This window comes from Sarcophilus harrisii, chromosome 6 (assembly GCF_902635505.1).
Source record: "Sarcophilus harrisii chromosome 6, mSarHar1.11, whole genome shotgun sequence".
NCBI classification, from domain to species: Eukaryota; Metazoa; Chordata; class Mammalia; order Dasyuromorphia; family Dasyuridae; genus Sarcophilus; species Sarcophilus harrisii.
The window spans coordinates 199,583,592-199,600,510 of record NC_045431.1 but is presented as its reverse complement, the minus strand read 5'-3'; the positions used below and the strand labels follow the sequence as shown (position 1 = coordinate 199,600,510).

Genomic DNA, 16,919 nt, shown 5'->3' with positions numbered 1-16,919 from the left:
TCTGGATCTTAGGTGGGAAAGGACAAAGAAAGTAATGAGAACCCAAAGCTTATATTTAGCCAGATTTAATGCCTTGGAAGATAGTGGGAGTATATATTTAGGGGCAGTAGTGGGGTGAGGTGGAAAAAGGCTTGGATATGGAGTCAGGATGAATCCCAATTTTGCTGCATGCTAGTGATTACCTCATGCAGGTTGTTTTAAGCCTGTAGATCTCAGTTTTCCTCTCTGTCAAACAAGGGGGAAGGACTAGATCCCCTGACAGTTCAAAACTCAATGAATCATAGAAGTCACAGATCACAGGGACAAGAAGGGAATTTGGAAGTCTTGCCAGTCCAACTTTCTCCTTGTGAAAGGGAGGAAACTGAGATCCATACAGGTGAGTCAATTTGCCTGTGTCATGAATCAGAATTAGAACCCAACTCTCTAGTCTAGATGCTCAAGTCAGTGATTTTTCTATTTCCTCCATAAACAAGGGCAAAATTGTCTATGTACGAGGACATAGCTAGGATCCAGCAAAGCTCTGAGCTGCCAAGACTTGTTTGCTGGGACATTTTCCACTTCATCTGATCAATCCATTTCCCTTCGCTGTCTGCCTACACCTGTTCTTTTGCATGCTCCGGGAGCCAGCTGAGCAAACAGACTGTGAGCAGTGCTGATGGATCAGAAGGACAGGTTGCAGAAAATCTGACAACAACACATGGATATGTGTTGACCTCCGCCTCATGGGATCAATTAATGTGTCAACCAGCAAGGATTTATTTAGCTCCTGATCTGGAGCAGGTAGATAGCAAGGAGTCCGAGTCTCATTTTGTGTCCATTATCAGCAATGGACCATGGCTCCTTCTCTCTTTCCCCATCCTTTTCCTTGTCTTTGCTTCCTGTTCATCCCTTTTCTGCTTGGCCTTTCTCATTTCACAAGGAAAAATCAAAGCTGTCTCAGAGATGGCTCCAGCTTGAACAAGGATTCCTAATGTCCCAGCTGCAGAAGGGTTTCCAGGGCAGAAAAATAAAACTAGGGATTTGAGAACCCAAATCAAAGCAGGGAAGGGATGAATGATTGTTCAGATTGTGACAAACTGAATTCTCCACTTAAACCTGAGAAAACCACATGGGATATGGTCTCTACAAAAGGGCAGTGGTTTTCATTAAAAGGACCTAATTCAATCTGGTGAATTCTGTAGTTGGTGGCTCCAAGGCTGATAACACTTACTACCTAGTAGAAAATGGAAGTGCAAATGAAGCTTCCATTTTGAAAGAATCTATCACTCTCTATTGCTCATTCATTTGGTTTGTATGACAAAGGACTTTGGCTCCCCATCACACATAGAAAGCAGAGAGAGCTTATGTGCAGTGAGTAGCTGGGGGAAATGAGTCACCTTGTCCTTCTGATTCAAATGAATGGTAACTGATCTGGGTCTTGGTAATCAGTATTGTTTACCAGAGGGGACAGTTTGATATTTTCCTAGTGTCTCTGGTTTCTTCCCCAACAGGCTGCAAATGGATTGAAATACTTAAAGATCTAATCACAAGCAAAGCTGGTTTAGTTGAAAATATGATACCTGCAGGTGCTTTAATGAGGCAGGAAATGTACCTGTCTATAGCACAATCTGAAATGTGAGATATTGAGATGGGTACAAGTTAGGATCATAGGTAGAAGTAGGAGGAATAGCAAAAAGGATTGGGATGTGTTAGGTGTCTTCAAGTATTTGATAGTGCAGTTTTAAAAAGTTATTTAAGCAATAACAATAACAATAATAATGATGATTATCGTATAATTGCTATTTAGCTATTAAGGTTTCAAACTGCACGAAGACTTTGAGGATACCCTATATATCTTGGGAATAGGGATTTAATTTGTGCTGCTTCAAGGCAGATGACAGAACTAAGAGTTGGTATAATAGATAAGAGCACTAGACCTGGAATCAGGAAGACGAGTTAAATCCTGATTTAGAAATGTACTTAGCTGTGTGACTCAGGTAATATAAATTAACCACACTTAACCTTAAGTTTCCTTATCTTTAAAATAGAGATAATCATGGTATCTGTATGCTAGGGTTATTGTGAGGATTAAATAATACATATATAGATATAGATATATAGAGAGACTACTGAATAAATCCTACTTATTATTAATATTAACATTTTAAATTTAATTATTTTCCCCTTGCATGGATTTATTTTTTGTTTTTCTTTTTAAAAATTCATTTAATAATTAAGTTGTGATACGATCCAACTATCCTGGAGAACAATTTGGAACTATGCCCACTCAAAGGGCTATAAAACTATGTATACCTTTTCCTTTGCAAGGAAATTATTAAAAAAGGGGAAAGAATCCACATGTGCAAAAAATATCTGTAACAGTTCTTTTGGTGGTGGCAAAGAATTGAAAATTGAGTAATGTCCATCCGTTGGGAGAAATGACTGAATAAGTTATGGTATATGAAAGTAATAGAATATTAGTGTTCTATAAAAATGATGAACAAGATGATTTTAGAAAGATTTACACAAACTGAGGCTGAGTGAAACAAGCAGAACCAGGAACACATTGTACATAGTAATTGCAAGATTGTGTGTTATTCAATTATGAAAGACTCGGTTCTTCTCAGCAGTACAATAATCCAAGGCAATCTCAATAAACAATCTGATAGAAAATGCCATCTGCATCCAGAAAGAACTATGGAAATTGAATGTAAACCAGCACATGCTATGTTCACTTTTTTTCTTCTTCTGTTTTTTCTTCTCTCGTGGTTTTTCCCTTTTGTTCTGATTTTTCTCTCCAAACATGATTCATGAAAAAATGTGTATTTTAAAAGTTAATATACATATATAATCAGAAAAAATAAATGGAAATTGGGTCCAATGGAATTAGACCCAATAAATGGAAACCCATCATCATGGAAATTCTGTGAGATGATGGAATACCACATTGACTGAAGGAAATATTTTTGTTAAATGTCTGGGCAAGGGGTAAACACGGAGCCATATATTAGATGAAAGAATCTTTCACCCAAAATGGGAAGGATTTTTGCATTATGTGATTCACTTTCTGAGCCAATGTTCTTTCTTCTAGATTGTGACAATATTGGCAAACATGTCTGTTCTGGAACAGTGTGCTTCAGACATAATACAGGAGAATGGTATGTATCTTCTATGTCTATGTCATAGTCTATGTACTATGTCTAGTACAGGAAGAGAATTTGGTGTGTTTTTGTATTCTGAATTGAGGACTGGGAAGGGAGGGACACCTGTATGAAACCTTCCCTCACAGGGATGAGGGCTGCATCCCAAAAGGTATCTGGGGATCCATAGTTAAGAAGAGGACAGGGTTTCAAAGGTAAATAAGTAGCTTGGAGGAGACAGGATCTATATTGATATTATAAGTCAACAATTTCTAATACAGCTCTGAGGTACCACTACACACCTTTTAGATTGGCTAAGATGACAGGAAAAGATAATGATAAATGTTGGAAAGGATGTGGGAAAACTGGGACACTGATGCATTATTGGTGGAGTTATAAAGTGATCCAACCATTCTGGAGAGCAATTTAGAACTATGTCCAAAGGGCTCTCAAACTGTGCATATCCTTTGATCCAGCAGTATCTCTACTGAGTCTGTTTCCTAAAGAGATCATAAAAAGAAAAGAACCTACATGTGCAAAAATGTTTGTGGCAGCCCTTTTTGTAGTAGCAAGGAACTGGAAACTGAGTGGATGCCCATCAGTTGGAGAATGGCTGGATAAGTTATGGTATATGAATGTCATGGAATATTATTGTTTTGTAAGAAAACATCAGCAAGATGATTTCAGAAAGGCCTGGAGAGACTTACATGAACTGATGTTGAATGAAGTAAATAGAACCAGGGGAACATAGTACACAGAAACAGTAAGATTATATGATGATCAATTCTGATGGATGTGGCTCTCTTTAACACTGAGGTGATCCAGGCCAGTTCCAATGATTTTGTGAGAAAGAGAGCCATCAACACTCAGAGAGAGGATTTTTGTTGTTTTGTTTCTCATTTTCTTCCCTTTTTGATTTGATTTTTCTTGTGCAGCATGAAATATGTATAGAAGAATTGCACATGTCTAACATATATTCGATTACTTATTGTTTAGGGGAGAGGATGTGGGAAAAGGAGGGAGAATAAATTTGGAACACAAGATTTTGCAAGGGTGAATGTTGGAAACTATATTTGTGTATATTTTGAAAATAAAAAGCTATTATATATTTTTTCAAAAAGAAGTCAACAATTTCTAAAAATATTAGTCCCAACATGAGCAGGTTTTTAACTGGATTTACTCTCCACTGCTTAGGATAGACTACATCTGGCATACTGTGAAGCCAGTGAATGCCCTAGGGGTCAGCAGGATGTGGAGAGGCCTGGAAACCAGGTCATAAACAAGGTTTGAGTAAAAGAACTGGGGGAAAGAGATTAGTCACTTTAAGGATGTTCACATAGAAGAGAGATTACAATTATTTTCAAATTACAAAGGGGTACCTTTCAGCTCAATATAACCAAGCCCTTTCTAACAAACCAAGCCCCTGAAGAGATACTTCACTGGAAGTATTCCCACAGAGTCTGGGTGACTATTTCTTTGAGCTAAGACTCTCTGAGGGCAAAACTTCTCAAAAATGAGAAAAAGTTTCTATGCATGGGGGAACGAAAACTGGATGATCCCTTTAGTGCTCTAAGATTTTTATATTTTGGGATTCAGAATACAGTGAGGAAGTCCTTTAGCAAGGAGGTTCATATACTTGTTTTTTTTTTTAAAGTTTTAATAAATGAGTTTTACTTTTGCAATCCTGTATAGTTTATTATACATACTTAAAAACGTTATTTTAAGAGGCCATTTGTCTCAGCCTGGCACGTCTGTTTTTCTTCCCAAGGACCCACAGGGAGTCTGGCTTGGGATGCAATAACAAATTATATTAGCTCAGGGTAAGCTTTATCCTAGACACATTCAAGGCTTCCTGTGTGCTCTGGGACCAGTTTCTGACAAATATGGCAACTCAAAAAGACAAGTTCAGGGGACCTCTTAGCATCCTTCAACAGTGGGCTTCCCCAAACTGCCTAAAGGATCCATGACGGAAAAAAAGGCTAAGAGCTCCAGATTTAGATCATCAGGAAGATAATCCCCAAAATATATGTGAGAAGGAAAAGGCAGCGTCATTGCCATTTTCTTCTCCAGCTCATTTGACAGATAAGGAAACTGAGGCAAGCAGGATTAAATGACTTACACAGGGTCATACAGCTAGTGAGTGTCTGAGGCCAGATTTGAACTCAGGAAGATGAGCCTGATATATGTATACTGTGAAACCCACCTGCCAAAAGTGCTTTAGAGGAAATAATAAATAACTACTTGCTTTTGATGGTTAGACATTTGAGTGCTTGAAGACCAAGGGCTGGCTCAGGTGGACTTCTGGCGTTCCATTCCACTTCTAGGATCTTGGGGCACTGGGTCCAACAAGGGCTAACTTGATGAGTTGTAAGTCATTAAGTCATTATCATCCTGTTATATTCCAGCAGGATCTCATTAAGCTACAAGATTTGTGGATGGGGAGGAAGCAAGGTTGGTAGGTTTGGGCAGGGAAAGGGAATAGGTGAAAAAACTAGATTTGAAGACAGAAGAAGTGGATTCAAATCCTGGCTTTTGTGACTTTGGCCAAGTAATTCCATGGGTCTCATTTTTCTCATTAATATAGTAAGGAAATGGACTAGCCCAGGCTTTTAAAAACCTTTTGTGTGTGTGTTGAGTGTGTGTGTGTGTGTGTGTGTGTGTGTGATTGTATGTGTGTGTGTGTATGTCTAGAATGCCTTTGGTAGTCATAAAACCAGATTTCTTTGCTAATCTGGGAAAGCCCATGGATCCCGTTCTCTGGATAATTCTTAAAAGACACAAAATAAAAATACACACATGAGCTGTGCTAAGAGATAAGGATATAGTTATAAACAAGCAAGCCTCTGGTCTTCACAATCTAATAAGGAAGTCAATATATAAAGGAGAACTTAAGGGGAGGGATGCACTTTTGTCAGTCTGGCAGGGAGGCGGTCAGGAAGGATGTTGTAGGCTGGTTTTGATCGAGATAAGCTGGAAGCTTACCTGGCAGAGCCCTGGGTTCCAGGGCTGGGGAGATGAGGACAGAAGAGACGGCCAGAGTGCAAGCAGTTAGGGATTGTAAATGTCTCCAGCTGTGTGTTCCTGCATGAGTCAATTGTGGGGAGAAGATGGCACAGTTTTCTCATCTGTAGAATGAGGGGGTGATGGTGTTAAAGGTCCCTCCTGGCTCTGAATCTAATATTCTAAGATGTTCATTCTTGTGCTATTGAAGCTTGGAGAGATGGGGCAACTGCTGTTATTTGGTCAGGGGGCTCAGTACCTTCAAGGTCTGCTCATCTGATTTTCTCTCACCTGAACGTTATGGACAACATACATTATGGAGAACATGAGAACAATATTTCAAACTGAAGCAGGATCCTGGGCTTCCAGCATGGGAAGGGACCTTAGATAGCATCTTGGTGCACTCAAGCAGCCATACCCTCTGTAATGTCCCTACTCAGTGGTCAGCCAATATCCCCAGCCTGATTTTGTTAGACCACTGCTGCAGGTACCCCAATAAATCCCTTCAACTTAGTCTCTGGTACAGGAGGACTTTATACTTCTCTGCTTGAATACATCTTGCCCCTGATGGAATACCTCCAATGACTCTCTACTAAGGCAGCCTCATTTTAATTGTTAGGAAGTATTTTTCCCCCAGCCAAGAGACTTTAGCTTTGACTGTCCATCCCAACATTGATAGGATAGCATTGGATAGCATAGCATGAAATCTCTTCCTTTAGTTTCTTAGAATTGAGGTAATAATACCTTAAAGGTAAGGGAAGCAGAACCCCAATGGTCCCTGTCATACTACCCCAAAGAGATGACTTTTGCACCCTAAGTAAAACTTCCAATTTGTGGGAATCGCCTTTGTGACCAGGCAGTTGGACATAGACCCAGGAGCTAGTTAATGTCTGAGGCCGGATTGGAACACTACTTCTAAGCCCAGTCATTGTGTCTACTCAGCTACACTGACTCAGAGATCACCCCAATTGGGGTCAAGGCTCCCTAATCCCCAGCCTAAGGCTTTCTCCATCATTCTGTGCTCTTTCAAATGAGGACGGGACTTGAGAGGTGCTCAGGAAATCTTATTTAATTGAACCAGGAAGCTTTCAAACAGGAAGAACTCTGAGCTTGCATCATGCTGTGGGAGATGGAGAAGGAACAAAAGGAGGGGACCTGTGTTCTACCTTCAAACAGCTTTAGTAATCTCATTAGGAAGGTATGACTCACACACCTCAAATAGATGGGTGATAACGTGAGCCTTTAGGTGCCAGGAGGAACAGTCTGAGGAGACATGAAGTGGGAGGCGTGCCCTTGGATGACCTCAGCCAAATTTCTTTCTTTCTCTGGCCTTAATTTCTGTTTTTGCAAAACGGGCGGAGGAAGTTGGGTTAGATTGTTTCTAAGATCCCTACAGTTCTAAATCCAGTATTTTATATTATATTGTATTAGGGCTATTATATTATTTTTATTTATTATTCTTATTTTGTAATTTTATTTATTTTATTATTATATTAATTATAATATAATTGTAATTTTATACAGTGTTATAGAGAAAGGGGGGATGTCTGTGCTTGGGAGATCATGGGATATTTCATGGAGGAGGTGACATTTTTTCTTGAGTCTAAAAGGATGTAAAAGATTTGTTTTTTTGGTTGAGAGAATCATGGAGGCAAGTGGAAAAGGAGAAAATGGAAATCAGAGATTTGGAGCTGAAAAGGATATCAGGATTTATTTAGTTTAACCCATTTATTTTACAAAAAAGGAAACTGAGACTTGGGGAGATTGTACTCGGTCTGTTCCAGCCAGGGTTTTTTCTACTGCAGCTGTGTTGTGTTTCATAGAAAGGAACCTGGTTCTTCCACCCATGGCCCTTGTCAAGAGATGGGACCAGAACCAGCTGGCTTTTGAGTGAGAAAGGAGTGAATGGTGGTTTCTCTCTCTCTCAATTCTGTCCCTGCTTCTATCCTAGGACTGCAGCTCCTCATGGGAATGCTGTCTGAGAAGCCCCTGTCCGGAAGCCCAGCTGAGGTGGCTGCCTGTGAGAGAGTCCAGCAGAAAGCCGCCGTGACGCTCACTCGCCTCAGCCGGGACACTGATGTGGCTCGAGAAGCCATCCGGCTTGGGTGTAAGTCGGGGTGTTAGTCGGGGAGGACGTTATAAACTGGACATCCGTCAGTCCGTCAGTAGGTTCAAAACCTGTGTTCAAATACAGCCTCAGATGCTTACAAGCTGCGTGACCCTGCTGATAATAATAGGACCTGGGTTCCCAGGGTTGTTGTGAGGATCCAGTATGATAATATTTGTAAAGCTTTAACACAGTGTCTCCACACATAGCAGATGCTATATAAAGGTTACCTATAATTTTAATGATTATTATTAATATTGTTAGTTTGAAACTAGTCAGTCTCTTATGGGTATATGGCTCCAGGAAAGTTCCTTCCAGTGCCTAAATTTCTGTTTTTTCGTCTGTCATGGGACAGAGGGACCTCAGAGATCAACTATTCTAACCCCTTCCCTCAGTAGCTGAGGAAAATGAGGAAGTACTTAATGGAAGTCACCAGGAGGGTCAATGGCCAAGCTGGGAGAAGACTGTAGGGCTAGGTCATGTGACTCCAAGGCTAGTCAAATGTGAAATGAGGAGGGTCTGAGATCCGAGATCTTAACCTTTCCGTGTCAGGGGTCCCTCCCTTTGACATCATCTCATGAAGTCTCTGAACTCCTCAGAATTATGTTCTTAATGTAAAAATGTATGATGTATAAAATAAAATATTTAGAATTACAAAGGAAATAAACTATGTGGGAAATGCAGTTCCCAAAATATTAATAAAAATATCAAAAATATCAAAAAAGAAACTTCTTTATTTTTCTTAAATAACCCCATGGATTAGATAATTTCTTCTTTTTAAAATGGTAATAAATGGAATAAAACAAGCATTTCCATAACACAGTATAACAAAATTAGATGGTTTCTGTGGGGCCTTCTGTCTTTGACACACTTTGGGTCCATGATTGTATTGTCCAATAACATACAATAATGTATGCATTATTGGGTCCATAATGCATAATATGCATTATGCATGCATAAACCCATGCATGGATATGCACCCAGTCTGAGGTTTCCAGAGAGGGCAGGGGCATAATTGAAGTTCATTATTACAAATCTCTCATCTTACTCATTTACCAGATCAACCCCCAAGGCATCGAACCCTACAGAAAGCAGGGCTCTGTCTGGAGGACTCCAGAAATGTCACTGGGAGAACAGAGCAAGGTGGGGCTGGGGGGCTGCAGGAACTGGGACTGCCCTTTGGATTTATAGGTGCCTTGTGATTACAGGTATGCCTCGTCTTACAGAACTTTGCTGGGTCCCAGCTGAGAGGAACAATAGTGACTCTGTGCTTGTGGCATGTCTGGTGAGTTCCTGGTCCCCAGATCCTCATCCTTCCCTCCTGCCCAGAGGCTACCCCTTGGGCCAGTTCCCTATCCACTCCCAGCCTCAGTTTCCTTCATCTGTAAAACTCAAGAGTTGGATTGGACGACCATTAAAGTTCCTTCTAATTCTATGCATGTCTTTCTGTATACAATGGGGCTTTCAAACTGGGACTCAGCAGGTCTAGGGTCTAGTCGGGAACCCCCAGAGACAGGGAATCATGAAGACCCAAGTTCTTATTCCACCTCCTTTCCTTACTACCTACATGACTTTGGGTGTATAACCTGACTTGCCCTCAGCCCCATTTTTCTCATCTATAAAACCTGCGTCAGATGGTTATTGTGAAGATCACAAGACAATGTTCATAAAATATCTTGCAAGCCTGAAAGCTCTGGGTAAATATCAGCTAATATTAGCTCTGGTTCTGATATCAGTCAAGGTAAAGCTGTTTCCTGGTTCTATTTCCTTAATACTAAAATGAAAGGTTTGGTCTAGTTGCTTTTTAAAGTTCTGACATTCTGAGGTTCTGGGCATTTGAATGATCTGATCCATGTTCAATAGAGACCCAGAAGAAGGTTGGTCCTTTCCTCCTCTCTCCTGGGGTCTAGAACCTCCCAGCTAGCAGCTTCTGAGGATTGAGGGTCTAGGGGTAGCTTAAAATATACCCAGAGGTTTGTGCCTTCTAACAAAGAGTAAAAATGGTTAAGGAAAAACTAAGCAAAAAAAAAAAATTGACCTGATAGAACAGGCAAATTCCATACTCATACCCTTCCACCTCCATAAAGAAAGGAGGGAGAGATTTTTCTCATCTATTTTCCAAAGGCAATTTTGGTCATTATAATTAAACAGGGTTCAGTTTCCTTCCATTTATGTTGTAGTCTTTGAGCATATTATCTTCCTACATTTCGCTGAGTTCTTAATTATCATTACTATTGTACAGTAGTATTTCATTAGATCTCTCTATCACACTTTGATCACCCATTACCTAATTATTGGGCATTAGATTTGTTTCTAATTCTTTGCTACTACAAAGAGAGTTGCTGTGGGTATTTTGGTGTGTATTTTGGTATTCCATTTGAAAGCCTCCAGGGGTACCTTTCCCAAGGAAGTGAACTGTATTTTTGAATAATTCTAGTTGTTTTTTCCATTCATCTGTGCATTAATCTACATCTAATGCAACATGCATCAGTGGTTACTACCATGGCCAAATACTCTCTTGCATATGATGTCATCATATTTAGTCTTGAAGAAGCTGTCATGTCCACAGATCTCAAGTTTTCCATTCTCTAGGCAAAACATCACCATTTCTTTCAATGAAAAAACATCTTCCTATGGGATGATCTTTAATAGTTTGTTGACATCTCAGTCAGTTTCCATTGTCATAAAATATGGCACCTAGTACTCTGGACCATAGATATTCAGAGCTAGAAGGGCCTGGCAGATCCTATTAAATCCAGCATCTTTATTTTATAGATGATAATCCTGAGATTTTGAAAGGTTAATTCATGACTTATCTGAGCCTTTAACAACTACGAAATCCCACAGGTCTGGCCATGTAATTCCACTGCTCAAAAAACTTCAGTGTCTCCCTATTGCCTCTAAGTTAAAGTATAGACTATATTTATTGTGGCAATTAGGGTCTTCCACAATCTGGCACCAAGCTATTTTGGAAGCCATTTCCTACCTGCTTATACAACTCATTTAAATGTGTGAAATGTGCTTTCTCCTCATCTGTTCCTCTTAAGAATCCATGTCTTCCTTCAAGGATTATATCACCTATCTTTAAAGCCTTCTCTCATCCTCCCAGTGTGAGTGATCTCTCCCTTCTCAAATTATCTTCTCTCTATTTAGGTGTAGTAGAATAGAAGTTCTGTGAGGACAGCTTCAGTCTCTTTTTTTATCTTAAAAAAAATAATGATTTCATCATGGCTTCCTTTTCAATGGGTTGTTAACCTTTCCTTCTAATATTCTCATCTCAACTTGGAGTTTGGGTGAATGTCCCTTTAAATCCTTCTCTACAGTTCTTCTTAAATTTAGTTTTGACCATTCAACCTAACTAATGGGTATTCAGATGAATCCTCCCTGAATCTTACCCATTTACCTTCTCCCTACTTGTGAGTGTTGTTGTTGATAGGGGACTGGGCTATGTTCCTTCTTTGCTGTCCTATCCGGTTGTCTAAATTGCTAATAATTATGTGTTGATAGTACCCTGTTGCTTAGTATCTTAGATGTTTTAGGCTAAGGATTTAGTCTTTTAAAAACATTGACATGTTTTGTTTTTACTTCATCTTCATTTCCCATTAGATCTCTCCCTTCCTCCTCCTGGAGAGAAATCTCTTATAAAAAAAGAATAAAAATCAACCAATGACTTAAACAAATCTCACATTGAATGAAATATTTCATAATTATGGTCCCATAACTATGTCAAGAAGGCAAGGAAATGCAATATCACATCTCTTTGGGAGAATGGGTCTTTCTCACCATCATCCCCTTTCCCTTTCAGTACCTAGAACAGAGATTTACTCATTGTGGGTACTTAGTGTTGCTGAGGGTGGATGGTTTGACCAGGAGAGGGGATCAATCTTCCCCACTGGAAAAGTACAGTGGAAGCCAATAGGGGAATGGGCTTAACCACTGACTTAGTTCAGCCAGGGGCTCTGTCTTGCTTGCTAAACCCTTTCCTCTGTTTTTCCTTTCTGAAATTTATCTTCAGAGTTTTCAAATATCATCTCCCTTAGCCAGGCTAAGTAACGTCACCTTGCACAGACAGAATTGATTTTTCTTAATGAAGAACGCCCTGGGTGGCTGATGGTCCAGCTCGATAACTTGGTATTTCAGTCTGAGAATCAGAGGCATCATGTTTTTAGCTCCTTGGACGTCAGAGGAGAAAATCTCTTGAATGTCAAGTAGCTGGGCATGAGGGAGAATGAGTTTCAGCTAGTTTTGAGGCAAGGTTGGAGACTGGATTGGGGGTGGACTGCTTTTCCCACCCATTTGAGTTGAAGGTTTTGGCTCTCTTCTAGATCCTCAGGGCTGGGCTGCTCTCTCTCTGTATTTCTCTGTCTGTCTCTGTCTCTCTATGTCTGCGTCTGTCTTTCTGTTTCTGTCAGTTTGTCTCTCTCGGTATTTCTTTGTCTCTTTCTGTCTTTCTCTGTCTCTGTGTCTGTCTTTCTCTCTGTGTTTCTCTGTCTCTCTATTTCTGTCTCTGAGTCTGTCTTTCTGTCTCTCTCTCTCCCTCTATCTCTGTCTCTCTTTGTTGCTTTTTCTCTCTGTATTTGTGTCTATCTGTCTCTCTCTTTCTGTTTCCCTCCAATAGAGCCATAGTACCACATGTAGCCTTTTGTCTGAAGAATCCAGCTTTTCTCTGTGCTGCCACTGTTCAGGGGAATGGGGTAGTTGGTACTGGAATTTAATTATTTATTTTTAGTGGGAAGGAGAGGGAAATTCCTCCCATTTAAAAGCCCTGGTCCTTGATTCCATCATTTCTCCCGAATCTGAGGGTACCATCTCTTCCCTACCCTAGAATAGGGCATCAAACTTGAAAGACTCAGGATCAAACCCATTTCAGATACTTACAGCAGGTGATCTTAATCACTAGACATTTCTATGCCCATTTCCTTGTCTGTAAAATGAGACATTTATATTTAATGGTCTCTAAGGTTCCTTCTAAGTATATGGTCTTATGACAGCATAAATATAACAGCTAAATTATCTTCTAGGAATTTAGAAGACCTTCCACAATCTGACTTTGATCTACTTGGATGAGTTGTTAGACTTGGAGTTAGGAAGATCTGCATTTAAATTCAGCCTCACAGGATTTAATCTTCATCTTCATCTGCAAAATGGGAATAACAACAATAACCTTATTAACAATAATAATTGTGAAAATCAAATGAGATAGCAAAAAGTATTTTGTAAACTTTAAAGTGCTGATGTATTAACTACCTGTTTTACCCCTTTCCATAATCAACCTTTGAGCCAAACCGGACCATTGGCTCCTTCTCAGGGTAGTCCTTCTCCTAATTGCGCCATTCATCAAGCCATTATCCATATCTAGAAGGTACTCTTGCATTCTCCAGAACCCTTTGCCTGGTTCTCTCATTTGCACCCATCATTTCCTACTTTGCACAGTCCTCCTCAGTAATATTTACCTGTTTGGACTAGTATATATCTGACAGGTATTAGTAAGTTAAAATTTTCCTATTTTCCAGATGGGTAAAGTGAGGTTCAGCAATGTGAAGGGGCTTTGTTTCTGCTGCAGAAGGGATCCAGGTCTACTGATTTCACATTAACCACTTCCTCTCACCTCATTCCAGGCTGCCTTTTAGATTCTTCCCAGGATTAAGTGACATCAAAAGCTTTGCTTCCTTGTGGTCCAGTGAGCCAGCTTTCTCAGCACACGTATCCATCAGGGGCCTGCCTGTCTGACACGGGCTGCCTGGACTTTGTTCTGCCTTTTGGAACCTTTCTGGCTATTCTCCTCAATGACCATTTTGGCCCCTTTCCTTCTGCTCAGTTCCCTTTACTGAAATCACTGTAGTCCCCAAACATTTATCCTTTTTTTCTCCCCTCAGTCTCATAGAATCTCCAGTTCCTTCAAAGCTCCGTTCAGGTACCTTTCCTAATTTCCACACTTATGGGTACTCTTCATCCTGCCAAAAATAATTTTGGTTTTGTTTTGTTCTTGTTGTTTAATCATTTTTGGGAATGTCCGACCCTTGTGACCCCCAATCTTTGCAAAGATACTAGAGTGGTTTGCCATTTCCTTCTCCAACTCATTTTTTATAGATGAAGATTAAGTGACTTGACCAAGATCACAGAGCTGGTAAATGTTTGGGGCCAGTCAAAAATTCTTCTTGACTCCAAGTCTGGCACTCTATCACCTGTGTCACCTAGTTGCCGTGCCAATTTTGTACTTATTTGTATATAGCTTGTTTTTACTGACTTATGTATGTGTAGTTTCCCCTAATAAAAAATAAAAATAAAAATAAAATTCTCCCTTGAGAATAGGGAATTTTTTTTTTGTTTTTCCCAGTACTTGATCCAGGGTTTGGCTTATAGTAGGTATACAATAAATATTTGTTGAATTGAGCTGAATGGAAACCAAGATCCTTCTAGATGGGACAACCCAAGAATCTGGGATACTTTTGACATTCATGAAAAGTAATCAATCAGAATGGACAATTAGCTGGTTCCAACTGTATGTCTGTCTCATCCACCTTGAAATTGTTTTTTTTTTTTTCTTTCCTTTTCTATAAGGCTGCCTTACGCACGCTGGCAGCGGTCTGCCCAGAAGGCCTCCAGGACACTGATTTCCAACAACTTGTCAAACCTCGGCTGGTGGACTCCTTCCTCCTGTGTGCGAACATGGAAGAGAGCTTTGTATGAGATGGGAAGAAGTGGGAAATGAGGAAGAGGAATCAGTCATCCTCCCATCCAACCAGCATCATGGAACCTCCAGATCTCCTCCACAATACATGCATGTTCTGCTATATCCCACAGCTTCCTATTTATACTAACTTATTATCTGACTAGGAGGATGATGGGTTAAGTCCAGAGATAATATGACAGGATACCCATCCTGGGCCTCTGTTATTTTTTTTTAACTTCTATTACTTTTTTGTTTAAAGATATAGAAATGTTTAGTAGGCTAGAAAAGATCACGAATGCTTTCACTTTATTTTGCAATTGTCATATTACAATGTAATCTTGCCACATTTTTTATATTGTAGATTTTGAGTATTTCTGCCACCTTGTAGTTTTGTAGTTTATTGTACTGTTTTAAAAATTCTCAGCCATTATTTAGACTAAATTAAATATAAAGACAAAGCATTCTGGAGGTGGAAGTGTTTGGGGAGGGAATAATGAAAATTTTGAATTTGAAATTTCTGATTATAGTACATAAAAGACTAAAATTTCACTTCTCTGGGACCAAGGTCTTGCTTAACCTATAAGCTGTTCTAGGATAACCTTAGCATGTATTTGTGGATAAGTATATTTTCCCCAAGTAATAGTTATATGGATCCCTGAATGATATCTGAAACCAGCATATATATATATATATATATATATATATATATGTTTCCCTTTGGGACTTCTAGAACCTTGAGCATTTAATTGTCAAGAGTCAGAAGGAAGCAGAGTCCCAGATGTGATTTTAGAGGATCAGATCTCACTAAGCATAAATATGGCAATTTATGGGATACACGTAAGGGTGTTTTAGAGTCGACTCATATAGCTAGCAAGAACAGATTGTTATATTTTCATCATGATCAGTTATGATTCAGAAATCAGCAGATGCTACAACTCAGGTCTTGATTATTATATTGTTCACTGTCTAGACTCAAGAAATCAATGGAGAAAATGTCAGTTATTTCAGATTAAATTTAAAAGTGTTGGAGAGTTAATTGTAAAACATTTCCCTATTCCTGGATGCATCAGACTGGAGGAAGAGGAAGACAATGACCTAGAAGTAGATCTGTTGATTTTAGGATGGAAGCAGAGAGGGTCAAGAAAGTCTTTTTTTTTCTCTGTGACATTTTGCAAATGTCTCTTTGAAGATTGTTTTCAATGCCAGAAGGACTCTGGTTTCTAAAAAATTCAGATTAGACATTCTCAAAGATCCCTTTTAGTTAGAACATTATGAGAGTTTATGATGATCTCTGTCTTTAGCTCTTTAGTTGGGCTGGCCTGCTATTCTCACTCCCATTTCCTTGCTCTGTTCTATTAAAAAGCTGCCGGGTGACCCACAACCAAAGTTGTTCATATTTTGGTCTCAACTTCACAACAAAACAATTTCTCCCATAGGAAGATATCCCTTAAATTCTGATTTTCTGGATAGCTAGTCAATCATATAATTTACTTTCAGGAGCACCAGAAAAGCAGCAAAGATCTCTTCTGATGCCCAGAATCCTACATAAGAAATACATTCCATTTAGATGAAGGATTTTCTTTTCAAATGTTAACCTAGTTGCTTTTTTCAGGCTAGTATATAGGAATTGGGTTCTAGGTCCCTAATTCCATTGAATGCCTCAATCTCCCCCAATCCCAACTCCAGGATTTTCCCTTAAATTTCTTGAGTAGCCCATCTGGACCCCCCCTTGCCATCCTTCTTGGGAATGAAACTCGACTTAGGTCCTCTGTTTACCTGAAGGAGATGTACAAGAGGTCTTTTAAGGCTGGATCAATTCTCTCCACCTGAACAGGACAGGAAAACTTTTGGTGGGGTTTTCAAAGACCATCATCAATTTGTGTCTATCCTATGTAACTCATGCCTTCCTAGACCATTGCTGACTTCTGCCAAATATCCTCGCCTCAGTTTCTGGGTTAACACACATTGATCCTCTTCCTATACTGATGCATTAGGAAGCTGACCTTCATTTACTAGATGC

The 16,919-nt window shown here is 39.6% G+C and overlaps 1 protein-coding gene across 2 annotated transcripts in view; it reads left to right on the top strand.

The window, feature by feature from the left end:
- The window catches only part of INSC (INSC spindle orientation adaptor protein), a 157,577-nt gene extending 142,219 nt beyond the window's left edge, over positions 1 to 15,358 (top strand). For both annotated transcript variants that reach the window (XM_031942023.1, XM_031942024.1), the window contains exons 10-13: positions 3,071 to 3,137; positions 8,071 to 8,226; positions 9,435 to 9,511; positions 14,788 to 15,358. In XM_031942023.1, the coding sequence (XP_031797883.1) occupies positions 3,071 to 3,137; positions 8,071 to 8,226; positions 9,435 to 9,511; positions 14,788 to 14,916 (429 nt within the window). In that variant the 3' untranslated portion in view covers positions 14,917 to 15,358. The remainder of the gene's footprint in view (positions 1 to 3,070; positions 3,138 to 8,070; positions 8,227 to 9,434; positions 9,512 to 14,787) is intronic.
- The last annotated feature ends 1,561 nt before the right edge of the window (positions 15,359 to 16,919 follow it).